The sequence below is a fragment of the Equus caballus genome, chromosome 19 (genome assembly GCF_041296265.1).
Source record: "Equus caballus isolate H_3958 breed thoroughbred chromosome 19, TB-T2T, whole genome shotgun sequence".
Lineage (NCBI taxonomy): Eukaryota > Metazoa > Chordata > Mammalia > Perissodactyla > Equidae > Equus > Equus caballus.
The window spans coordinates 36456856-36482734 of record NC_091702.1 but is presented as its reverse complement, the minus strand read 5'-3'; the positions used below and the strand labels follow the sequence as shown (position 1 = coordinate 36482734).

Genomic DNA, 25879 nt, shown 5'->3' with positions numbered 1-25879 from the left:
TAGCCCCATCTTTATAGTGTCTGGACTTGTAACTACCCATTTCTCTAACATTAAGCTGAGCCACACAAGAAAATTACTACAGTGATAGTATTTCCAGGGCACACTGAGTCACTGTCCAGTGTCTAAAATGGGAAATAAATAATTTGTGAGGATTTGTTGGCACAATGAGAAGGAGGGTATTCCTCTGCTGGTGTTCTGTAGTAAGCCTCAGGGTTAACAAGGGAGAAATGCTCTATTCCCCCCAAAAATGGGAGGTTAATTTCTTTTTTAAATAATACTTCCGGTTTAGGAATAAGAAAGTAAGAGTGAGCAGAGGTCAGTATCACCGATAATTATCAAGTCTAACTACTGTAAAAGCAAGGATGCGGTTTGCTTCTGATGGTAATAGGCCTCCTTGGGAGGATGAATGATCAGGGCCACTCTACCCAGCAACCAGTAAAGAGAGAGGACAAGGACCAAAGGCCTCCAGATTCAAATCCCAGGTCACACAGAAAGAAACACGTTTCTATCAGAACAGGCCAAATGTCACAGCTATTGTGGGAGGCTGCCCGGTCCCCAAGTGAATGAAGAGAAGAGTTGTGTCTGTAATTTGTCCATCTGAAACCTTCTTTTGCTGCCAACTGTACCTCAAAAGAAAAAAACAAGAAGAAAAAGAAAAAGAAAACAGCCCCAAACGATTATAGAGGCAATGGTAATATACCTGCCTTCACTGTGGCCAACGCTATTTTGATCAAACCTAAACTTCTTTTAAGATCGTTCTCCAGCAAATATTTCTCTGCAATTTTGATCTTTTCATAGGTGAAGAGAAAGGAAAGGATAAAAGAAAACAAAACTCAAAATACTATTTACTCTGCCAGCAGAGCAGTGTGGTGTAAACAAAAATAATAGTTACACTCCTGGGTTCTGAACCCTCACAGTGTCGCTGTAGAAAATAATTTTAATGGGGAGCCAGAGTCTTGCAAAACACATAACGAAGCCATAATAAAATGGGATACTTATCCTGCTGCTCCGATTAAACCACTTCCATTCAATAGTTGTAACTAATGACTTGTTTTTCTTTGGGTATTAGGAGCCCTATTACTGAGCTGAACATAACATACCTCATTTTATTTTCCTAGCCATGCTTGTCTCTTTCACTGATGACTGCAATTCGATATTTATGAAATCACATAAAAATAATGTATAATCCTTCTGATTACCCCCTCCCAAATTGTATAAAATTATTCAGAGGACAATAGATTAATGTACACTCCAGTGCATGTGTCCTTTTCTCTAAACACTTCTAACTGACAGTCTCTCGTGCTCGCTCGCTCTCTCTCTCTGGCTAGAGAACACAATGTACTTTGGAGATAATTGACTGTGGAATATGATGATGTTTATTCAAAAACAGGTCACACAGACTGCAATCTGAGAGTCTTCCTTTATCCTCCTTACTTATTCTCATCCAAGGGAAATGCATAATAATGTTTCCTGCAAATCAGAAATGTGGAGTCTTAATTACTTCTTTAGATTTACCCTACTGAGAAAAATCCACTGCAAATGTACCCTCCTCCCTAGAGACTGGTGACATTTAGAAAACTCACTTCAGATTACTCATTTAGAACAAACTGGGATGAGATCGAGTATGCACTCACGTCATTTTAACAGTATGTTCTACTGTTTCTGAAAGAGCACATTATGGCATTAGACTTTGTTTTTTCAGGAATAACATAAATGGACAGTAACTTCTGGGTGGAAAGGTGTGGTTGGAAAAAAATCGCTGGCTATCAATAATCCCTGGCATGGGATAGACATGAAGACATGGGATAGAAATGAAGACATGGGATAGACATGGTCTTTGACCTGAGGTTAGACCTTTTGCTCTTGTCTTCTGCCAGTTACTGTCATTCTGACTGATTGGAGTTGCTCAAAAGAGATACGTGGTAAGGCAATGAGAATCCTGCCACCGGCAGTGTGCTCGGGTAAATCATTTATGCTATAAAAGAGGTAACCACATTGAATGGGTTGGATTTTCACCTTTAAGGTGACTACTATGGGATGTCATTAGGGATCTAGTTTTCAATGAGTGATACCGTTCAACTCTCATTTCAAAGATCTACACCAAACCCTGGGCAGAGAAGGTGACTAGTAGCATATTATCTCAAAAAAAAAAAAAAAAAAAAAAGACTATCACTTTCAAGTAGCTTCTAAACATATAGGCCTGTGTTTAGGAAATAGAAGCAGATCACAATCACAATTATCTCATTCCACGGTCGTCATTTAATAAATGCTTACTGCGCACTGGCTAGGTGCTCAGAAATATGCTAGGTGTTAACTAGAAACACAAAGGGAATGAGATATAAACCTAGAGTTTGGCTAAAAGAAGATAAGGACTATGGACTAACTTGCCATTTGCCATTTTGACATTTTGTAAGGGCCTAAAAAGCCTTACAAAAAAAAAAAAAATGATAGTCCAATTTCCTTATTTTACAAAACAGGAAAAGAAAGATAGAGGACTTGTCTAAAATTACTTATGGATTATTATTAACTAGAACTAGAGACCGGGACTCTTGATCCAGCTTAGGTCTCTTTCCTGTGTCCCACACCCCTTCTTTTTTATCAGCTTGGTCACTGAAACTCCTGTAACACCAAACTCAAATCAGATATTAAAGTTCACTTAAACATTTACTGAGTGCTTACTGTGCCATCTGCGAGATTCTAAGTTAAGGAATAAATGTTCATTATTTCAAGGGACGTACTCATCATTCTCCTACTCTCCAGGAGATCCTCTCATTTCTCATGGCAGCAAATTACAAAAAAGAGAACTTTCAGACTCTGATATATCAGAAATGGTATATGAGACGTTGGTTTATTGAGGCAATGCCCACTTCCTCGATATCTGAAGTGGAGCAGCCTAGAGAATCAAGCAGCACTGCCTGTGTTTCCCTTGTACACAAATGTTCAGCTCTCACACGGTTCAGAACGCCCCGTCTGAGCATGTCAAAATAGTCTGACAAAGCCTGTTCTCACAGTATTTGTGGGGGGTCTAGAACCAAACGTACCGGTAACCTCTTGAGAACAAGCTGTCTTGTGAGATTTATGCTCCACAATTCAAACAAAAGGGCTTGAGAAACACATCCAAACTCTGTGTCTGTCTAGATGCAATGGCAGGCTTTCTAAACTGCCGCTGATGTCCCAAGATGCACTATCCCAAAATGAAAGCTTTCTAACAACCCAGAATGTGAGATCAGAGGCTTCTGAAAGCTTAGAGAAGTCAGAAATCTACCTTTCTCCTTCCAGATAATACTCCAGATAATATTGAGTACAAAATGCATATTTTAAGCATAAAGTTTCAACACAAAGTCCATGAAGTTTGTAACCAGGAACTTTAATTATTTCAATCCAGCTATAAATTCTCTGCTGTGTCCTGAGTTAGGGAGATGGAGTGGTTGAGGATAATCAGAACCAAATAGTGGGCCGGAGATCTTCTTTCTAGCCTCTGTCCTATCTTCCATGCCTACAGGGTCTTCAGCAAATGGCCCCAGGCCTTCGTTCCTCACCTATTTCTTCCTCCACTGAAATGTTTGAGAGCAGGGACTATATTGTCTCCATCTGGGCATAGGCAACACCTAGTATAGGGTCTGGCACACGGTAAGTGCCCAAGAAGTGTTTGTGGACAAATGAGAAGAATAAAGGCTTGAACCAGCAGTTCTATAAATCCCTCTCTAGCGCTCAGGTTTAGTTCAGCCAAGAAAATATCACGGTGGTCACTTGAATGTCTAAGAAAAGGGATAAAAAGGAAGAAAACTTTGATTCCAGAGTCTGAGGCACTAAGTGCTTCCTGGTACTTTCTTTTTATTAAGGTTTATGTAACTACACTTTATATGGAACATTTTCATTCAGCCTTTTGCACAGACCCCCTGAAAATCTATCTTGTGCTGAATCACTGGACTGACTGAAACAGGTAGTGCGGTTCTGGTCTAATCAAGCCCTGTGGTTTATCTGATAGTTCCATGGCAGACAGAACGAGCCATGTCTGGGACACAGTAGAAAATGAGATCGGAACGCTAAAAGCCTTCAAATTAATTCCCACGACCGAAAGCAAAAGAGCAAAAAGGAAGAGCACTCTATAACATTATATAGCATATTGACAAGGGATCAGTCAAGCATAGACCTGTGATAGCTTGAAGAATCACTGTATGAATGCTATACAGATATATTTTTCAGTTATTTCCCTGTCATTTTACTTGTAAATATTGTGACTGTATTATCTGTCATTTGTCACAAGAGTGACTGATTCTTCTTATTGGCATGTTCCCCTCACCCCATCCAATTTTATTTTAATATACTCGTGCCATTGGAATAAGTTATCTGGAAAAAATCACAACAGGGAGCAAAATGATGTGAGATCTAAATGTGTTTGAGACAAGCATATTCATTCACTATAAATGGAAGAGTAGTCTTTGAATGGTCTTTCCTATTATTAGTCCTAAAAACTCGGTATACAGACAGCCATTCCCACCAGAGACTAGTAGTAATAGTACCCACAGGGCTGCTGTCTGCCACCAGTAAACCTTATAATACCAGCTATGTCAGCCACTAATTTATCACTACCTCTATTCCTCAAGTTACAGTAAGAACAGTTAAGAAAGCCATGAAAAAATCAATACAATATTTACTGAACATGTGATCTGTGCAAATAACTGTGTTTCAGCACGAAGAGGGAGGTACCTGGCTGAGTTCTGTTTAGATTGGTTGGTGCCTGTGCACTGTCAGTCATCAAGGTAGTGTGTATTTTACTACGCAGTACCTTCCTCTCAAAAGGCTCACAACCCAGTGTGTCGGAGACAAAATACCTCTTTCACAAAGATTAAAACAACCAATAGATCTAGATGACTTGGCAGAATCATGCAAAGATTGAACATTCAAATGGCCCTACCGGTTCTGTCACAGGTCACACTGGGTGACACTGGGTTAACCACTTGCCCTAGTTTGCATAAGAATAAGACACTTTGCTAGACTCTTCTCTGGGCCAAGGAAAGTTCAGAAAGAAGGTTACGCCTCGACTGTCTTCCTTAGGAGAGAGGAGAGTCACTGGCATAAACAACACAAAGGAGCAAACAGGAAATGGGAAAAAGAGACAGCAAAAGCAAATACCAAATTTGGGAGAGAGTTGAGGACTAGTGAGAGAGAAAAGGAGCAAGTCAAAAGTGTAACATCAATGCTGCTATCAAATATCACTGAAGAACGAATTCCACTCGTCCACAGGGGCTAGTACTGAAGCATGGGGTCTCAGTGAAAGGGTTGCCTGAAATCTATTTCTGGTGAAGCGGCTAAAGCTACTAGCTTAATTCCTTCAGACGTTGTCACAGAAACTACTTACGGCATCCCAGAACAGAGATGTGATCAGATGTCCTGAACCTTGAGCCTTGAAAGAGGCCTTAAACTCTGGAGGACATTGCTCAACAGAACTGAGGTGGCCACGAAAGCAGGGACTTCCTTTAGTTCATTTGTTTTGGCCACGTAAGCAAACAAAACTTTAAATGTTACAGACATAGGTGCAGCCATGTGTAGCATCAGCCCTCTGGAAGGCCCTTCTCTCTTCCCAGTATCACCAATACCAATCCTATCCATCCTTTATGCCAGACCAAATGCCACTTCCTCACTTCTACGGTCCTGGGAGTGGCCCAAGCTGTGTGTCTACTGCTGTCTCTTCCCACTCTGACTGCCCTCTGGCATGAGTAGGGCAGTGTTGGAATGGCCTCAGGAATTGGGAGGTTTGGCCAGGAGAAGCTGAGTCGCGGATACATGTGGTTGAGCATAGTGGGATACATTTATAAAGTTTGCAGTCACTGTGGTGTGTGCTTAAGCCATCACCAGTTATCATTGTCCTGGAATACTTTAAAGGCCACTGGGTCCACTACTCTCCTAGCTCTGTGACTCAGAGATATGGAGCCAGAAATCCTGTGACACGAATGTGTCCTACAACGCCCAGCACATGGATTATGCTGGTGGAGGAGAGAAGCAGGGTGTAAAACGTATGAAGTCCGAAGCTAAGTCAGCCAAACATTCTATCAATTGTCAAATGTATAAAAGAATACACATAGGGAGGATTCCGTACTCAATGATGGAAATGGAGATGCTTTCTCTTATCAGGAATGTGCGCAACAACTGGAAGCAATGATAAATGCACCGCTGATTTGATTTTCTTTTTTGATGTAAATTTCACAAAATAGAATTTATCAGTGTTAAGAACTTTTTTGTAACAGCTTACAAATAAAAACAACAACTTGATAGAAGTTTCCTCAAATTCAACAATCATCTCAAGTTTTAGGATATTACTGATAAAAGGTAGTGCAGATTAAAGGAAGTTTTCCAAACTTATAACAATACTAATAAATTTCTATTGACCATGCTAGAGGAAACACTGAAATTATCTTTCTATTCTCCGTATAGAAAATATTACAAAATTAGGTTGCATGGAGAGGTAACCAGAAAGCATGTAGCCACAAAACTTAAGAAAAAGTCATCGGGCATTTAATTAGTGAACTAACTAAAAGAATATTTTTCTGGATTTTTGTCATATTTCACAGCTTTTTATCAATTTCAAATGTGTTGTATTTGCTTTTCTCATTTGAAATAAATATTCATTTTTAAATATAATTGTTATGGAATGAATTATGTCTCCCCAAAATTCACATGTTAAAGTGCTAACCTCTAGTACCTGAGAGTGTGATTATATTTGGAGAGAAGGCCTTCAAAGAGACAAGTCAGGCAAAATGAGATCATTACGTTGGGCCTAATGCAATATAATCGATGTCCTTATAAGAAGAGAAGATCAGGACAGACACATACACAGAGGAAAGACCAAGTGAAGATAGGAGAAGACCACACATCTGTAAGCCAAAGAGAGAGACCTCAGGAAAAGCCAACTCTGCCAACACCTTAAACTCAGAATTCTAGCCTCCAGAAATGTGAGAAAATAAATCTTTGTGGTAGAAGCCATTCAGTCTGTGGTACATTGTTAGAGCAGCCCTAGCATACTAATACAATAATTTTCTGGTCACAATTTTAAATTTTTTAAAGAAGTCTCCCCAAATTCATAAGCTTCAAAGCTATAGGTCCCACAAAATCTGAATATATCTCAATAAACAAACACATGCAAACGCATGCACATACACACACGCACACAATAATCTCACTATTCACTGTTGGTCATATCAATTATGTAGTAGCTAAGGCCAATGTCATTTTGTCAGAGACCTTTACTTCTTATACATACTGCTTTACAAACGCCTTCCATTTTGAACAGTCATTTCTATTGTACTAATGACCAATTGGTAAATAGAATTCCATCATATAATCAAAGGGTTATTTGGCTTCTGAGGTTTGTGTAACCTTGTCATCTATAAAGTCACTGTCCACAGACTTTTCTCAGATGGAGGACTGAAGAACACCTAGATAGCACTAGATATCAGCCCAAGCTTTTTATTCAGTGTCCTGTTTAATGAATATCCTATTCTTCAATCTAAATGTTAAGGAACTGCAAGAGGCATTCTGTAAACAGAAAAGCTGGTAATTGCAATTTCTTTTAGCTCCACATGTTTCATGCTATAGATTTTATAGACAAGGAACAAGGATTCTATGATTTATGCAGTGTGCAAAATTGGGGAAGTGACTTGATTTCTCTGAAATTGTGTCATTATCTGTAAAAGAGGATGATTATTCATTCTCTGTCCATCTCAAGAAGATTTTTTTTTTTGAGGAGCAAATGAGACAACAGATATGAAAATGTGTTGCATTAAAATGTTCAGTTATTTTATCAAAAGCAATGATAAAGTACTTAACAATGAAGACATACAATAGTCTTCAATGTCCCAAATTTAGAGGTTTCAGAATTGTTTTAAAGTCTGACCTCTGCTGTGAGATCTTGGTCAGTCATTTTCTGAGTTTTAATTTCTTGTGAATGAACAAGATGGCTTCTTAGAGAAGCAAAGGCAACCCCCTTATTCCATCTCTGATGGCTGAAACATTTACAAACTCCTCAGCACTGAGTATATTTGTTGTGCTAATTGTTATGTTCCAGAAGACTATTGGGAAAGTTTGTTTTAATTTCTAGGACTTCTATTTGACTTTGTAATTGGTTAATACTCAAAACAGAAAAAAATCAGACTTCTGTTTTTTAAAATAGAATTCTAACACTGAGCATGGATAAAACATGGAGTAAGTAGATATAAAACGGAAACCAATGACTTCCTCACCTGATAGCCTCTTGCTAAAGGAAAGGGTCCTTTGTAAATATGATCCATGAAGTTAAAAAAAAAGCAAGCAAGCAAGCAAGCAGCAGCACACTTGTGCTTGACTCCCTATTAATAGCCTGGTACCAGAACTCATAGAACTGCCACAGAAGGCTGAACAGGCCTGGACTTTTCACGTGATCAAGTTCACACTTGCATGGTTCTCCAAATAAGGCTTTCCAAACAAACTTGGCCTGGGCTCATTCATTTGGCATTTCTCTAGGAATGCAACTCAATGTTCTACCCAAAGGTTTCAAGAATGACAGTTTTGGATATTTATTTATTTATTTAATCCTCTTCAGGACAGGCTCATTTTGAATCAATCGGAAATGTGAGCAGTAAATAGAACATTTGCTTTGTCTAACTCTAAACTTCAGATAAAAATAGGCTGGATTTTACAGCTTGTTTTAACATTTTCTTTTCCCCCTACCATTTTCCGATCAGCTCTTCAACGACGATGCAAATTATTCATGCAAATGTACAAAACAAAGTTAGTCCTGGCATTTGGCAAGCAGTTTACATGTTTGGAGGAAATTATCCCACTCTTAAAAACTGGTCATTGTTGGTTTTGCCACGAGTCTTTCCTTCTCACTGGGAGACATTGTGCTGATGCAGTACATTAGCTCTGAGGTTGTTTCTGGCTTGTCTTGCATCTCAGAGCTCAGTACCACTTCCCTCTTTAAGGTTCAAGGTTATTGGCTAGATTCTCCTCTAGGACATTCTGCTTAGCTCCATTCCACAGCCCACCAATCACATCCCTCATGCTGCCACTTGCTTCATAGTCTGGTAAGGCAGACTGGTAGATAAAAAATGAAGAGATGAGCTTAAGTCCTCTATTAGAAAAACAATTAGGAAGCTCTCCTGACAGATAACCTCCCAACAGCCTCATGCTAAGAAGAGGGATCTTCAGCAGCTTGGCATATAAGACCTGCTCCAGATCAGAAGAGAAATTGATTTAAGGTTTAAAGCTGGGTTGCTGCACATCAGTGAGGATTTTTGTTAACATCCCTTTACAAAGAGGCAGTGTAGTATAATGGCAAACAGCCTGAGCCACGTGGTCTTGGGCAAATAACCTCATCCCTCTCTATCTCAGTTTCCCACTCCGTAAAAAAAAACAAGATATTAATAATATTTTTTGGGGGGGGGGGGACTAAATGAGTCTATGCACATGAAGGCAGCACAAAGAGAAACAATAACTCATCTTGAGTGATTTCCAGCATTCATACTTGACAGCAGGTTTTAAATTTCAGAACACTTGGACATTTTACCACTATAGTGTTTTAAGCTTGAACTTCCCCAAGTGATTTGAATGTGCTTCCTAAGGGGCCACGGGCTCGCAGTAGTTAAGAATCACTACCGTAGAATATACAACATTGGGTTAGGTGTTACTTACCCACTAACTTTGGCCAGTAACAAAAAGTTACGTTAAGATCTTCACTATACATGCTTATCTTTGTGTTATCAGATGCAAAGATATAAATGGCGAGCCAGCTTGGAAATTGATCTTATTTTTAGAGGTAGATGGCTAGAAACATGAAGAATCACAAAGGCAGTCAAGTAATATCAAAATAAATCTAAGTTGAGAAAGATCTTTTGATCCTCCAGACATTAGAGGCTCTGGACAATTACACAATCTAATCTTGCCTACTTTCCCACGGCTCATCTCCATTGATTCAAGACTACTAGACGGCAAATCCCACACGAAGCCTTGCAAAACTGATCCACTCTCTCTGCCCTCTCTGAATATCACTAGAACTTTCTTAGGGCCTTTCCTTTAGCTTTTATAATTCTTGTTTTTTATGAACTATTTGCTCATATGTATCTGATCATGTGGGGAGACGCTCTGTTCTCTCAAAAAGTGGTGATGTTAGTTCTATTTTCTATAATACTTCACACTGATGAATAAGAAGGTAAGTGGTCAGAGTCAGTGTCACCAGTAATACACATTTGATCTTCCCTATTAGATTTTAAGCTCTCTGAGGATGACCTAAGTTTTAGTTGATTTTTGTATGTTCTTTGGCATCTAGAACAATAGCATCTAGATGGAAGGTGTTACTAATTGAAAGTAAAATTTTCAGAATAGTTCTATGCAGCCATATAGTGTAACATTGGAATTATAACTAAAACTACATATATCGTCAACATTTTTTCCTAAAAATTACTATATAATTCATATATGCTTGGTGATGCTAATGGAATAAACAATGTGGCTAACCTACATATGCCCCTGTCTAGACAGAATTACTTGGTAGCAGTTCATGAGCTGCAGCAAAAGCCCTTAAGATGTCCCAATATTGGTGCTGAGAAAGCAGCCCCCTTTTGATAATACTCTGTGGACCATTTACACAAAGAACTATTATGGCGACTCCAAAGTATTGCAGAAGTCTTTTTAAGGCAAAGAGATAATTTGAAAAGGGAAGAGAGAGGACGGTGAAGGAAAATCAAGCTGATGAGAGGCACATCTCAAGGTGAATGACACTTTTGGTGTGAACAGGAAGTCTCAAAGAACAGATGTCACTATTTGCCTTTTATTGGTTATATTGCCACCAAGGGTAGAGACTGGATGAGCAGACCAGAAAGATTGCTGGCTGCTTAGAAGAATGCTCCCATTAACCTATTGACCTTGTCATAAAAATAGAAGTAGGTGAAACTTTCATCCCTCATCTGTGTCCATGTTCCCTGACTTTAAAGTATTCAATTTTTAACTGCTCAACTGCCATTAAAAAAAAAAAAATGTGGGGCCAGCCCAGTGGTATAGTGGTTAAGTTCACGTGCTCTGCTTCAGCGGCCCGGGGTTTGAGGGTTCTGATCCTGGGCACAGACTTACACACCACTCATTAAGCCATGCTGTGGCAGCATCCCACATACAAAATAGAGGGGGATTAGCACAGATGTTAGCTCAGTGACAATCTTCCTCACCAAAAATAAAATAAAATAAAATAAAATAAAATAAAATAAAATAATGGTGTCACACTACATATTTTTTGGCTAAGCAATTAAAATTTGAAGATTTTTAAAAACAGGCAACTGTAGTTCATCCCCCAAACTCCTAAGTCTCAAACCATTACTGCTTCCATTACTGCCTGTGTCAGGAAAACTTTCCCTGCTACTTGTGAGAGAATAGGTGGTGTGTCTCTTGTATTTTCACTTCTCATTCAACAACCATGTCCCTCCACTGCCCCTGGAGCCAGAGGCTGTGAGTCTGCTTAAGTATACAACTACAGGAATCTGTAGATAGAAATTCTATACCAATAAGGTGTCCCACGCCTTCACATTTCTTAATATAAAAGCTCTTCTATTTATGAATAAGAAAGTGCATAAGCCCATCTTTTCAATAATTTTAAGGGAAAACACAGAAGCACCAGAGCCTAACAAATGTTGCTACATCCACTCTGATCTTACACAGTGGCTGGGATTATCTTACAACAAAAGCAGAGCCTATCACTCCCTTGCTAAAAATGCTCCAGTGGATTTCCATTTTTCTTAGAATAAGGACAAACTCCTTACCAAGGCCCATAAGAACTGGACCCTGCTCTCCCCTCCCACCTCATTTTATTTCATTCTCTTCCACTGACTATGTTCCAGCCACCTTGGCTTTCTTTCTATCCCTGTAAAGGCCAAGCTCAGAGGACTTATCCTTGCTGTTCTCTGCTTGTAATATTCTTCACCCAGAACTTAGAAGACCTGGCTCCTCTACATTATTCAGGTTTTGGCTCAAATGTCATGTATTCAACGACTTTCCTGAGTAGGCTATCTAAATCAGTCACTCTCTATCCCAATATTAAGATCTTTCTTTTATTTTATTTAGAGCAAGTATCACTGTCTAAAATTACGTCTTATTGCTTTTCTTCTGAAAACACAATTAGAATACAAGCTTTAAGAGGAAAGCAATCATCCCGTTTCTGACTCTAACCTCAGTAGTAAAAAATAAATGTGGGATACCTTTTAATGAATGAACAAATGAAGCCATATTTATTGGTATTCATAAAATTGATCTCATTTGCTTTAACATTTAGCTTTGTTTATATTCATGAAAGTTTATAAAAGAGTTTCTGGATTGGGTAAACTACTTAATCTCTTTAAGACTCAATTTTGATCTGCAAAATGAAAATAATAACACTATCTACCCAAAAGTGTTACTGAGAAGATGGCATGAGCCAATCCATGGAAGATGCTTAGCATAGTACCTGCTACAAATGCCCAATCAATACTAGCAGCTATTAATCCATACTGCTTTAAAATATTCAGCAGTCCCGTTTATCACTTAGACTTTTAGTCTCCCTCCTTTAGCTTAAGCCTTTCAAAGTATAGTAACAATCTCTTGCATGGGTGTGCCATTTTACAGTCAAAAAGTACCTCTGCATCTATCATCACACATAACTATCCCTGTAGTTTGGAACTCAAACTCAGATTTGATTTCAAATACTAGGGTCTTTCTACCATGTGGACATTATCAAAATAGACCACACATGTTGGGAAAGGGAGGGCTGAGAAGCTTAGGTAGTGGAAGGTGGGTGGGATGGAGAACACAAAATTTGGGGAAATCATACATAAAGTGGGTGTCACACATGGGAGGACCTCAGGGCTTTGTGCCCTTTCCCACATAATAGTTATTTGGATAAAAAGTTATCAGAGGGAATGACTCTGTGCCCAGCACTTGCTCATTCATTTATTAACACATTTTCGCAGAGGACTTACTACTTGCCAGGTACTGTTCGCTGGATAGTAGTTAACAAAATAGACACAAATCTCTGCTCTTGTGACACATTTCAGGGGGAGAGACACAAAGAATCAATGATTAAAATATATAATATGTTAGATGGTGATAAATATCACAGGAGAAATGAAATAAAGGTGTACAGGGACACTTTGGGGCAGGGGAGGTATTTTAGACAGGGTGGTCAAAGAAGACTTCTCCAACAAAGTAGCATTTGCATAACGTCCTGCAGGAGTCCTGTGGATACCAGTAGAAAGGCATTCCAGGCAGAGGGTACAGCAAAACAAAGGCCCTGAAACCGGAGTGCACCTGGATGTAGTGTGGCTGGAATAGAGTGAAGGAGGGGCGTGGATAGAATGGGTGGACAAAGTTGGGCCTTGTAGGCACGGTTCTGGCTTTTTCTCAGGCTGAGACGGAAAGCTGTTGGAGGGTTTTGAGCAGGGAAGTGAAATAATAGGACTTATATACGATCGCACTGTACAAGGGTGGAAAGAGCAGAGCAGCAGGAGGTGGCTGTGATGACCCAGGCAAGATGCGATGGGGCTTAGACCATGGTACAGGCAGTGGAGACGGTGAGAAGTGATCAGAGTTTAGACATACTTTAAAGGTGGAAATGAAAGCATTTGCTGTGTGAGAGAAAGAGAGGAGTCAAGAACAACTTCAGGTTTTAGGCTCGAACTCCTGGAAGAGCAGAATCATTACTGAAAAGGGTAACAACTGTGTGCGGGAGGAGTGGGCCTGGACAGGGAGGAGATCAAGGTGATGTTTCCCTCAATGAGGAAAAAAGCTTCATTAGCTTTACACATAACACTGTGCTGTATGGGACAGAGACAAGTTGAGGAATATTCAAGTAATTTTCATGAGAATGTAAATTTTGCAAAGTCCTTCCCATATTTTAGATAAGGGGTTAGTAAACTTCTTCTGTAAAGGAACATACAGGAAATGTTTTGGGCTTTGAAGAACACACAGCCTCTGCTGCAAACTTCTTAACTCTATTGTTGAAGTGTGAAAGCAGCCGTAGATAACTCAGGAACAAGTGAACATAGCTGTTATTTCAATAAAACATCATTTATGAAACTAGGTGGTGGGTGAGATCTGGCCCATGGGCTGCAGTTTGCTGGGCCCAGGTCCAGATTCCTCAGCCTGCTTTTCTGAACTCTTCTCCAGTTTTCTGCTGGTCATTAGCAATTTCCCTACCTCTGCAGGGATCACTAGCATCATTTGTCTCCTAAAGAGCCTGCTTAACTAATACTTTGTGTCCTTTGGATGGATTGGATAGCAGGATGAAAAATGGGGTTTCCTCTGGTGAAAATTACGAATATCTTTATAGTAACTCTACACAATTTTTTGTTAAAGATTGCAGGTATGCACCTTGAAAAATAAGCATAATAGCTAACAGTTCCAGAAAGAATACAACTAGCATACCTACACCCTCTTATTCTACCTTTTTCACAGGAATCCCTGAAGGTACCTCAAAAATAAATGAGGTATCTATGGTTGAGGAGATATAAATGTACCAAATATTTATAAACACTGAAGAAAAGGGGGCCGATTATCTTGAACTTAGATTTAGGGTATAGTTTCAACTCCTTGACTCTGGATATAATGTTGACTGAATCTTGGGTTTCAAATAGTGTTAAATATATGCTATGTCCAAGAAACATAACTCTAAAGTTTTATTCTCTAAACTGCTGAGTCCAAGGAATATCTGATGTTTGGAAAACTGTACACTAAGCTAATACATATAAACACAGATAGCTTTGAATGGAGGCAAGTGTCATGGAGAGGGAAAAACACTGGGCTGGCAGTCAGAGACCTAAGTTCTCATCCTCCCTCTGGCATTCAGTATTGGTAGGACACTAGGCAAGTTGTCTATGGACGTTATAGAGTTTTCCCCATATAGGAAAGTGTTTGGAAAATTTTGTAAGGGGTTATAAAAATGTTACATGTTATTATTGTATATTTCAAAATGTTATTGTAAGTAAGTAACTTTCAGAAATAAACCACATTTATTTTCTGAAGAACATTCACTGAATTCCAAGGACGAAATAGAGCAAACTCTATCATTTGCTAAGAGTGTATCTAAAAGATGGGTTTTCTGTATTCCAGAAAATCAAAGAGCTAAAATATCAAGTTAATTTTTACTACTGGGATGATGGAACTTTTGGAAAACCAATTATTTGACTTTCACTATTGGATAATTCCTAATATTTTGTGTGCAGAATCTTTCAAAGTTTTAATATTTACCAGTAATCATTATAGATCAATAATGGTCAAGCTTCTTTGTTTGTTGGGGAAGAAAACAACTATCATCTCTCCTCTGATATAGGATGGTATGAGTATTTGCAGCTGGCCAAGAAGGAAGTGAGATTCCTAGAAGGATGTATCCATCAGTTGGGTATTTGTTTTACAATAGAACTGAAAGAAAACAAAGACAAGACACTGGGAAATTGAAGTGAGTTCTCTCGTTTTATAAAAACAAAAAGAAATACAGAAAGCTAGAATCACTTGTTTAAAATGATTTATTTAATATTCCAAAAAGATTAGGGACCTGTGATATTTTTAAATATCTAAATCTACAAAAAAGATTAGATGAGTAAGATGAATAAATAATATTCACAGACATTTTAGTGTCCATCCTAATAATAACTTTTAAAATCAAGGCAAGGAAAAATATGGACTGAGTCAAAGTCAGATAGACCCGAAGTACAAGTTTTCCACAGGAACAACTGTGAGACAGAACAAGGAGAACTAGAATGATAGCCATTTTCTACCATTAAGAGGCCCTACAAACTGTTGTGGAGGTCTAAAGCTAGGAGATAAGCTCCTTTGGGCTATGGTTATTAAACCTTTTAAAGGTCCTTTATACTTCCCATCTCACCGTTCCTTAACCAATGCAGACAGGAATTGTGGTATAGAAAAAAGCATTCGTTTTCTACTCAAATGTGCCACTTTCTAATTGTATAGCTAACTCTTCAAGTCACTGTAACTCTTCAGTTCTCTCATCCATAAATTTAAGGGGTATGGCCTAATGATTCTGAAGGTGACTTCTATGTCTGACAGTTTCAACAGGCTAGTCTAGAGTAGCAGAGAGTACAGATTTATTTTTTTCCAATTTACATTGTTCAAATTTGTAGGAAACTGCTTCTTCCTCAATCAAGAAGCAAATCTTCCAGACACAGGAAGTTGATGGATAGACTCATATCCATAAAAAAAATAAAAACTGAATCAAGAATTTATTTGCAGATGAAATGGTAAGGTAGAAAAGACTAAGGAGTCTTAAAGAAGGTAGTAAAATTGCTAAATTTAACAAGATCGTGAGATACAAGGTCAACATTCAAAAATCAATTATATTCCATATACTAATGGCAAACAACGACAAACTGAAATTTTTTAAAATACCATTTACAATAGCATCCAGAACATGAAATGCTTAGGGATAATTTAACAAAATATGTGTAAAACTACAATACACTGTTGAGAGAAATTAATGAAAACATAAAGAAAATGAGAGAGATATCATGTTCATGGATTGGAAGGGTCAATATTGTTAAGATAATGAGTTCTTTTTAAGTTGAGCTATAGATTCAACAAAATCTCAATCAAAATCACAGTAGGCTACTGTGTGGGAATTTACAAGCTGATGCTAAAATTTATATGGAAATAGAAAGGACTTGGAATAATCAAAACACGTTTGAAGAAGAATAAAGACATAAAACTTACACTGCCTGATTTCAAGATCTTCTATGAAAGTCACTGGCTTAAAGATAGATATATAAATTAATGGAATAGAATAGAGTCCTAATAGACCCACATATATTTGATTGTTGTCAAAGGTGTTTAGGTATTTCAATGAAAGAAAGGAGTCTTTTTATCAAATCATGCTGGGAAAAACTGGATATCCCAATGGGGGAAAAATGAACTTTGACCCTTATCTCACACAATACATAAAAATTAAATTGAAGTGAATTATACTCCTAAATATACTTGTAAAACATCTAAAAGAAAGCATAGAATAAAATTTTTGTGACTCTGAGGAGGCAAAAATATGTAAGGAAACAGAAAGCATAAACCATAGAAGATCAAAGTGATAAATTGACCTTCATCAAAATTACAAATTCTGCTCTTCAGAAAACAACATTAAGAAAATGAAAAGTAAAGTCACAAACTAGGAAGAAATATTGGCAATGCATACATCTAAGGATTTATTCAGAATATATAATGTACTCTTACCCCTCTCAATAAAAAGAAACAATCCAATTAAAAAATGGGCCAAAAACTTGATGACACTTCCCAAAAGAAGAGATACAAATGGTCAATAGTGCAAGAACAGTAAGTGTTCCACATTGTTAGTCAAAAGGAAAATGTAAATATAAACCACAATCAGATACATCTATGCAGCAGGAAACTGGCTAAAACTAAGATTGACAACATCAAGTGTTGCCGAGATTGGAGAGCAACTGCACCTTTCATATACAGCTGAAGAAAATGTAAAATGGTACATTTATGAAAAAATTTTGGCGGTTTCCTATGAAGTTAAATAGCTACCACATGACCCAGCAATTCCTCTGCTAGGTATTTATCCAAGAAAAATGAAAATTATATCCATACAAAGACTGGTACATAAATGTTCATAGTAGATTTATTCATAATTCAAAATGGAAAAAAAAATAAATGCCCCAAAACAGGTGAATGGATAAACAAATTGTAGCATATCCATAGAATGGAACGCTACTTAGCAATAAAAATGAATGAACTATTGAAACACACAACAACATAAATGAATCTAAAAAAATTATAATGAGTAAAAGAAGCTCGGAGACAAGAGTGCATACTATGTAATCCTATTTATACGGAATTCTAAAAACGGTACAAATAATCTATGTTAGAGCCTAGGGCTGAGGGTAAAGGGGATAGACTGCTACAGGGCATGAGGGATCTCTGTTGAGTATTTGGAATGTTCTCTATCTTGTTTGTGATGGTGGCTACACAGGTGCATACATTTCTGAATGATTCACTGCCTTCTGCATTTAAAATAGGCACATTTTACTGTTTGTAAATTAAACCTCAAAAAGTCAATTAAAGAATATAAATCAATAAATTCCACGGATGACTGGCAAATGAAGAAAGTAAAAAAGATTGTGTACATAACAGCACACACATACACACGCGTGTATCCCAGACAAATGATAGGGCAACAGTGAACATGAGAAATTATCTAGCTACTTTGGATACTGAGTTGCTAACGTGACAATGTTTGCGTTACTCAGGTTTCCTAAACTGATTTGGTGGAGTAGGTTTGGGTTTCAGCATTTTGCTAAACCTCTTAAGTTCCAAAGCAGAGCTTGCTCCTTATTTTAGTAGGATACAAGAAGTTTCCTCAGGATATATTATATACTGTTAGTTACTCTGGAAGAAACAGAGTTGTGCAGATACCATCTCTATCCTCTAAATCTTAGAGCCTAATATATGCTGGGGCACGGCTTAGTGGAAGACAGGTACGTAAATGACTCTAGTACAGTCATGTGTCACTCGACAGAGATACATTCTGAGAAATGTGTCAGTAGGTGATTTCATCGTTGTGTGAACATCATAGAGTGTACTTACACAAACCTAGATGGTATAGCCTACCACGTACCTAGGCTGTATGGTACTAATCTTATGGGACCACACTCATATGTGCTATCTGTTGTTGACTGAAACCTTGCTATAGGGTGCATGACTGTATAGTAAGAGTGAAAACTTCCACAAAAGAGGATGACACTATGTACAACTTGATTTTAGAAAGAGGAGAAGGCTTCTCAAGAGAGAGTAACACTTTAGCTTGGTCTTAATGGGTCACATTAGATGTGCAAATATTTTATTTATTTGGAGGAGATCTGGGAAGGCATTCCAGGAAGAAGGAATCCATGAGAAAAGCTATAGAGATGAGAAGTAACTAGAAAATAACTTCTCGGCTGGCAGCCAGGATGCTTAAAGGGGGAGATAAAACTGGAAATCCAGTTAAAGTTTTAGCTCATTCCATAACTGGCTGGGAACTCCTGAAGGTTTTTAAAAAGGGCAATTAATGACAAGGGGAGAGCTGTATGGTAGAGAGATTACTGTTCATATGTGTAAAATGAACGGGTGTGAAGAGAAACTAGACATGGAGATGCCCATTAAGGGGCTATTGCAATGGCTCAGGTGAGAAACGAGGACACCTAAACTAGGACAGTAGCATGGGGATTTAGACAAGAAAATAGATTTGAGATATTGTGAAGGTAAAAAGAAGGGGAACAAACCGTACACAGATGATGGGGAAGAGGAAGTATAGCCCCATGGCCCCAAGACTGGGTGTCCAGCAGGAATTTAACGGGTGCTTCCCCTCCAACTGTTGATCTCATGACAGTGCACAATGACAGCCGGAGCCCACTTATATATGTGCCTGTGATGTGGGCCATAGTGGAGCCATGTTCAGTGGTTGGTGATGCTGACATGGCTCTCCCACCACTCAAACACCAAAGCATGCCAACATCCATGGTTGACAAGGGAGAAAGCATGAGGACAATCGTCAGAAGACCTGACTTGGAATTGTGGCTCTCCCATGAACCTGACCTAGGTGAGCGACTCTCATTACTGAGCTTTTGAACTCTCATCAGTAAAAGAGAGACAAAAACCTCTATCTGTGCTTAACGCTCACGGATTTTATGAGCTCCACAAAGCACTCTAGAAACAGAAAAACTTCGTACAAAGGGGAATTACTAATATTACTGTCACTGGTCTTCTCAAGTAATTTCTTCCATTCTCATCTTTACACATACTCAGGTTTTAGCACCTGACCGGAGGCTACAACTGCATCCATCTCTCTCCCCACTCTAACCATCTCTTCTCTTTTGTTTCTCTGATTCTGAAATTGAGAGATATTTGGCACAAGGATTACCACAGATAGTTCTCTCCAAAATGCCACCAATTCTCTGCAGTACACCTAATAAATACACCCCTCTCTTTTCCACAATAAAAAATTTAAACATTTTGATATTACTTGAATGTTTGAAATGCTACTATGTCAACATTCTCAAAATTTTTCTTAATCATAACAATTTACAGGTCTTGGGGACCCTTCAACACTGACTCCGGCAGTTCATTACTTTTACTCTCTTCTCTGACCCATTAAATATCCCCCAGATTCAAAAACTAAATGAAAAGCAGTGATCTGTTCTAACTTTGGATAAGAAAAGCTTTGTGTTAGATTTATTGAAAGGTGTTTTGTTGATCTCCAAGGTCTCACCTTCCTGAAGGATTTTCCAAGGAAATTTTAATAACAGATGATTTTAAAATTTAACCTAACCCCTACACTAGGTGGGCCTCTACAGGTTTCTTGAGATCACAGCACCTGTGCTCTTCACACACTACAGAGCAAACACCTGTCTCTTCAATGGAACTGAGGCTGACATAGATTAGGTTCATGACAAAGACATGAGTGCTAAAACTGCCCTGCCATTGTGGACATGAGGGTGAGGACTGGCCTCCAGGTCCTGGCTCTGGGGCTTTCAAGCTAACTCACCTCATCTGAATATTGGAGAAAATACATATCCCACCTCACAGGGATGGGAAGATAACACAAAAGACAAGAGTTCTGTGAACTGCACAGCAACTAGCAGATATTAGCTTTTATATAAATAGCAAAGAGGAAAGATTCTACTGTGTCTTTAAGTGGATTTCCAGTAAGAAGAGAACATTTCTCTCTTATAAAGACTTGCTTTTAACAATATGTTTCAAGGAACTCAGCTCAGATGGTACAGGAAACATATTATGGTCAATTAGCATGCAAATTCCCTGCTCAGCACATCATGGGAGACAAATACAATCACGAGCCCCCCATGATGTGGGAAAATGAAAGCAGCTCATCTCAAATATAGGGGAGATTCATTTGTTTCATTTTTTTAAAACTTTTTCCTTCATGGGTTAAATGCCAAATTCCTTAGAACATCTCAATGTAACAAAAGATAATTGTTTTAAGGCACGAAGGTAAGTTTTCCATCAGTGACTAAAAGATTGGAAATAAATGGAAGCCAGTGAAAAAGCTGAATAGTCCTCACTTGGCAATTACTCAGCCCTTGGAAATTTCCAAGCTCTTTGCAATCATTAATTAATTAGCAAGGATGACATTACACTTTACTGAGGCTAGAAACGTGACAGAAAGAGGTCGAGAGGCTTTCCTCAAGCTGAAAGAGGAATGTCAATGGCGGAACTGGGCTTAGAATTAGGAGCTCATTTCTCAAGCCAGTAGTCACATCATTAAGCCACGCAGAGTCAATATTGGGACAATAAGGTCCTCTGTGCACAGGTGCAGTTGAATACGGCATTGTTCTGCTCAAAGACCAACTGTGGAAGAGCCCACCCCTTCATCCACCAATGCCTCCGCAACACACACACAATCTGTAGCTTCGTCAGCCTCTTTCCCCTTTCCCCAAACACAGACAGATGGCTAAATATCAACCTCTAACCACTCTCCTTAATATCTGCAGTGAAAAGTACATGATTTGATTTTCATTTTTAAAATGCACAATATGATGTTAAAACACATGACGCTGTGGAGAAACAAATATTTCAAAATTTTTAAAAAATGACATGAAATTCACTGATATCCAGAATCCTTAAAAATATAATCGATCATCTTGGATAATTACTCTAATAAAAAGGAAGATAAAGTTTCATGCTTTCTGGTGAGTGGTTAATAAAAGTTCATTCATCACCCTGAGTAGGTTGGTGAAGACAGACCAAATGCTAGAGATGTGGCTGGACCTAACATCTTAGATCTAGGTCTTGCTAATTCTTTTTCCTGCACCACTAGATTGGTTCCAAATGTTGAAGAGAGACCATCCAGAGTGCCCAGTGACTTGATGGGAAAACAAGAAACACAAAGACTGTCTCAGTACTTCTCACCATATTATTCCCTCCACCTAGACGCTCGTTTGCACTGTCCCATGTCTGTTTCCCCAGGTGGGGTGACGGGATCCTTAAAACAACTCAGGGCCCATCTCTTTCCCTTAGGAACATCACTCAGCCATCCTGTCAGTCAGGCTGCTTTGGAAAGGGCAAAACTGCATACCTCTTTGAAGTTGCGTTGATGGCAATTATCCCAAACTAAACTTTTAATCTAATTTAAGTAGGGGAATTTGTTGCGGTTGTAGCAAAGTAAGAAAAAGTTGACTAACTCCATTTTTTCTGAACTGGTTGTTTTTGGGGCCAGGAGGGACTAATGAAAATATACTATAATGTTAACAAACGGCAAAACTGTCCAGCTTAGCTGTTTTGGAGACACTTTATTTAAAAACAAAACAAAACAAAACAAAAAAACCCTTAATAATATTTCTTTTCAGAAAGAGATTTTGGAAAGAAAGGCCTTCTAAGAGTAATGTTTCGAAAACACAACACTTTAACTTGGAATTTCTATGTTGGAAATGATCATGGCGAGCCCACTTTCATGTACTGGGCGTTCATAAGGTTGATGGATGCCTCCACCTACTCATGGGCCCCACTTGCTGGGAAGGGTTCTTTTCCTCTAAGGAACCAAAACTCATTTGGAGTACCATTAACAGAGCAGATGCTTTCATGTGAGAATAGTGGTTTAGTAAACACCTTATTCAGAGAGCAAGGACCTGACAAATTTTTGTTAAAATGCTGAAAATGTGAATGGATATGTCTGTAAACTGACAATTTCAAATGTGTAAAGGATTAAAAAAAAGTGTGTAGCCCAACCTTCTATCCAACCCATCTCCCCAAATTACCCCTCAACTTCTAGCTAATCAAGTGTTCCTCAATCTTTGATTTCTCACAGCTCTAACTAAAAGGGAAGGAGGACTCAGTTCCAAACCAATGGCTGGAAACTAGCTTGGTTTCTCCATCTCACCCTTTGCAAGTAACTCTCCTTGGTTCTTCTTGTCATGGTAGGAGAAAAGATTATCATATTGGTTCTATTACTGTCATGGAAAATCTAAGTCATAAGTGAGTAGGTCTGTGTAGTATTATATCTTACCTATTCATAGGAAGTAACTGAATGTGTTGACTTCAAAGACATACATGCTTGCAATGAAATCAAACAACAAAAAAGATAACTCTCATAAAAGTGTTTTTTAAATTGCCTAATAATTTTAATGATTGCCCCTCCAGGTTAAAGCCTGGAGAATAAGATTCTTCCTGGAGGATCACTAATGTGGATAAACAAGGGGTAATAAACAAGTGCCATCATACTGTGGCCCCTTCACCAAAGAACTAGACAAGGTGCCTGTATTTTCTTAGGTCCCCTTGTTCATGTGTCTCCTGGGCCCTGGCCACTTGTTCTGCCCCAGCAGCCCCTGTGGTACCAACTTTGCTTGGGTTCTGACCACCTTCACACGAGCCGAACCTGACAGCAGCTCACCTCATGTTGCCCTGCACACCTCTCACCTCCAGATTTGCGGATTTCCTGTCCCTGCTGAGGCATGAGATGCTACAGATCTATTTAGCACCAAGTAAATACACTATCTAAGTGTGAGTAAGTTTCTGATCCACAGAGGGAAGCTTTGACCAATAGGAGACAAGAACTGGATGATACTTTATGTTCCCTTCCTCCCCCCGAACAAGACTGTCCTGAGCTGCTACGATTTACATAGTCTTTTGGAAGATGATCCTTCAAGATTGAACAATTAGTTGCACTTGATACTAAAGAGTGGACATATTGGTAACATAGCCCCAGATCCCCAAATAGGATCTCCCCCTTTTCCAGCTTCACTCATGTTTCCACGGGATTACACTTTCTATAAAATAAAAGTAGCACATATGCTTTTGCCTTAGCCTCTGATTTCTGGGGAACACAGGCCAAGACAGGTGTCCCTTTATTTCTAACACTATGTTAATGAGTTTCTTACCTTTGCTTGCAGTGGTGGTGCAGAGGGGGCTGAAACAGGATCTGTAATATAGGTCTTCTTAGGACCAGCAACTGGATACATCCCAGCAGGGTTCTGGTTCCCTGTTCCAGAAGGAGTGTAGCCTTGTTCCCGCTTCCAGGTATTTGGGTGACCTTGTTGACCATAGGCAGGATCAGAGTCATTTTTGCCCCCATAGCCAGGCCCTGCTGGGGAATAGGCTTCATAATAGCGCCCTTGGTTAGGGGCATACCCATACCCAGGCTCAGGCTGAAGTCCTGGTGGTGGAATATATGTATAATCCATGCCTCCCCGGGTTGAAGGAGGTGGGCCCTGCCCAGAGATAGGAACTTGTTGAGTGTTATAGCCCTGGGGCCCTGGCCCTGGACCATAAAATTGTCCTGGTGAAGGGGCAGCCATGTAATGAGAACTGGGCTGGGCAGACTTCACTTGCACATTGAAGGTAGGCCTTGAAGGGGTGGATGCCGTAGTGTAGGAGGCTGGGACTGGCTGAGGCTGGGGTTTTAGGGTTCCAATTGGAGCCACGGGGATGGGCCCAGCCTGGGGTGCAGGCTGTGGTTTCAATGTAGACTTTTTGGTTGCTGTTAGAGGAGGTTGGTTTGGTATGACCATTCTCTTGTGTCCCGTGACAGGGGTGGAGACTGGAGGAGAGGCTGTTGAACTAGTAGAGCCCTAAGGTGGGAGAGAGAGAAAAAAAAGGACAAAGATTACTGCCAATGAAAAATAAAAATACGTAAATGAACAAATATTAGTAAGTGCTATTATTATTTTTGTATTAACTTTGCAAAATACAAATAAGGCACGGTTCCTGCCCTCTAAGAGTTCACAGACTAACACAAAAATCAGTTCTGTTTCTGTGTACTAGCAATGAAAAACCAGGAAAAGAAATTAAGGAAACAAACCAATTTACAATAACATCAAAAAGAAAAAAGAAATACTTAGGAATAAACTTAACCAAAAAAGTGAAAGACTTGTACACTGAAAATTATAAAAGTTTGCATAAATAAAGAAGACACAATAAATGGAAAGACAGCTCACATTCATGGGTTGGAAGACTTACTATTGTAAAGATGTTAACAGTACCCAGAGCAATCTACAGATTTAATGCAATCCCAATCAAAATCCCAATGGCACTTTTTTGCAAAAATAGAAAAATCTAGCCTAAAATTCATATGGAATCTCAAGAGACTCTAAATAGCCAAAACAATCTTGAAAAAGAAGAACAAAATTGCAGGACTCACATTGCAATTTCAAAACTTATTATAAAGCTACAATAATCAAAACGGTGTGGTAGTGGCATAAAGTCAGACACACTGACCAATGGAACAGAACAGAGAACCGAGAAACAAAGCCTCATATCTGTGATCAACTGATTTTTGACAAGGGTGCCACAACCATTTGATGAGAAAAAGACAGTCTTTTCAACAAATGGTCCTAGGAAAATTGGATATCCACATGTTGAAGAATGAAGTTGAACCCTTACTTTATACCATATACAAAAAGTCATCCAAAATTTTAGCTCTAAATATAAGAGCTAAAACTATAACACTCTTAGAAGAAAACATAGTGGAAAAACTTCGTGACATTAGATTTGACAATGATTTTTTTCATATAACACCAAAATCACTAGCAATAAAAGAAAATAGATAAATTGAAAAATTCTATCTCAATCAAACTATCGAAAGACTTACTCACCATACTGCTAAAAGGAGGAACTAGAGAAAGAGAGCTGGAGGACTGAGTAGAAGGAACAAAAAAAGCCAAGTAGGGTGTTGAGAGAAACAAACATCTCTGGCAAAACCAAAGAGAGCTAAGTTTTAGATCAAAGATTCCCATCAGAGAGTGATTTACCAGTGATAACTCAAATGCAGCCTCTTCCTCCTTTTATAGCTTCCTGATTTCTGTTCCATTCATTCCTTCAACTCAGAAATACTTACTGAAAGTCTTAACAAAGTCCTGAGGACACAAAGACGTAAAGA

General features: G+C 38.8%; 1 protein-coding gene across 16 annotated transcripts in view; it reads right to left on the bottom strand.

The window, feature by feature from the left end:
• Positions 1 to 25879, bottom strand: part of LPP (LIM domain containing preferred translocation partner in lipoma) — a 637546-nt gene that overhangs the window by 210786 nt on the left and 400881 nt on the right. For all 16 annotated transcript variants that reach the window (XM_023623171.2, XM_023623168.2, XM_023623172.2 and 13 more), the window contains one exon: positions 23883 to 24572. In XM_023623171.2, coding sequence (XP_023478939.1) covers positions 23883 to 24572 — 690 coding nt within the window. The remainder of the gene's footprint in view (positions 1 to 23882; positions 24573 to 25879) is intronic.